The sequence below is a fragment of the Ixodes scapularis genome, unplaced genomic scaffold (genome assembly GCF_016920785.2).
Source record: "Ixodes scapularis isolate PalLabHiFi unplaced genomic scaffold, ASM1692078v2 PGA_scaffold3__209_contigs__length_174095766, whole genome shotgun sequence".
Classification (NCBI taxonomy): Eukaryota; Metazoa; Arthropoda; class Arachnida; order Ixodida; family Ixodidae; genus Ixodes; species Ixodes scapularis.
The window spans coordinates 148,598,598-148,600,158 of record NW_024609868.1 but is presented as its reverse complement, the minus strand read 5'-3'; the positions used below and the strand labels follow the sequence as shown (position 1 = coordinate 148,600,158).

Here is a 1,561-nt window from a genome sequence, read left to right as displayed (position 1 = left end):
TCCGGTTGTCGGGGCCGTCGGAGCCGTCGGGGCCAGTCGGCGTGTGCGAGGCGTTCATTTCGGGCGCCCTGTGAAATTTATAGGTGTATATATTTGTATGCTATAATATAATGCTATAAAAACAGAAAACTGAAGTGGCCTCTGCTTGAAACCGCTGATCATACTCTAACCGACTTTTTTCTTTTTGTTTTTTGCTATTGAAACTTTCAATTTTGAGTTTTGTGGATAAATCCAAATTGGCAAAATTTTTATCGGCTACTGTTTTATTTGTAACTTATCGGATGTATTCGAAATCTTGGGACCCTCCTTATATTCCCCTCTGATTTACAGAAAGGAATCACGTCGGTAACAAGGCAAGAGTTTGTAATCGAGTTTGATTTACAGTGCCTTAATCTGATTTTAGTGCTTGAGAATTACACTGCTCACGGCCCTTATTGAAGATGTAGGATTGGACATAAAAGTTTATAAAGAGCGCGAGTACCAGCATTAACTGTGGAGCTAAAATTAAGCTAAGGCCCCAGGGGTATCCGCAATCATAGACTAGTGGAATGCACATGTAGAGACTCACAAAGGTCATTTGAAAAATCTGCAGGCTGGTGAGGTACTTCTTCCACCACAGGTGCTTTCTAACTGCTGGTCCAAGTGATGCAAGAAAGTAGTAACCATACATGATGACGTGGACCAAGCAGTTAAAACACACGGGCATTATCACATGCCCATCCGAACCAAACGTAATCCACAACCACCCGTTGACAATTACCAAAAAATGATGAATTACGTGCAAAGCCGTGATGTGGGAGAACTTCTTGGTGGCGACGAAGAAGAATGTGTCCAAAAAGTCCGCTATCCTGACGAACAGGCTCCACCACACGAGTCTCAGGATTGTCATTGTGTTGTTGTCTCTGGAGTAGCTCACCCCCTGACAGAAAGCATTGTAGTCTCCGCCGAGGTAAGAGTGCCGCGTGTACTGCACAAAAAGGAAAGTGTTTGCAATCACTTGAAACAGGTTGTACACCATGATGGCGGACTTGAGCTTGTAGGGCTTGCGGTTTTCCATCCATCGTCGTCCTCCAAACCTCACGGCGTAAAGATAACCTAACGCCAGCGGCAGCATGAACTTCGAGTTTTCTGTCCAGCCCCAATCAACCGTTCTCGGGTCTCTGAGAGATGTGACGTACTTGTATCTGTCGACAAGGTTCAGGATCAGTTGGGGTACAGCCAAAGCCATCTTGGGGAAACAACTTCCGTTCTCCTTGAAGTTCGCTTGTTCCGCTGGTTGTCAGTCTTGGGAGCGAGCGGCAGCACTAACACACATTCACGCAGTCGATTGATTCCTTGATGCTTAAGATTTGTTAAAATAAGTGTGTGGTGTTCCTCTTGCACTCACATGAGGCGACGAGAGGGGCGATAGAGAAAATATCGGAGTCACCAACCCGGTACACTAAGGACTCCGACAAATAAGTATACTTTTTAGCACGCTTATTGGCGACGTTTCTCGGTCAGGAACACTACTGAAGTAAAAAGACTGCGGAGTACTGGCATAGCACTCCAGGCCTTCGTT

At 45.6% G+C, this 1,561-nt stretch overlaps 1 protein-coding gene across 1 annotated transcript; it reads right to left on the bottom strand.

The window, feature by feature from the left end:
- Window positions 1–388: 388 nt before the first annotated feature.
- LOC115333209 (elongation of very long chain fatty acids protein AAEL008004-like) lies at window positions 389–1,228 on the bottom strand. Its single transcript, XM_029995850.2, has one exon. It carries the CDS (start codon window positions 1,226–1,228, stop codon window positions 389–391), a length of 840 nt encoding a protein of 279 aa, XP_029851710.2.
- Between the last annotated feature and the right edge of the window lie 333 nt (window positions 1,229–1,561).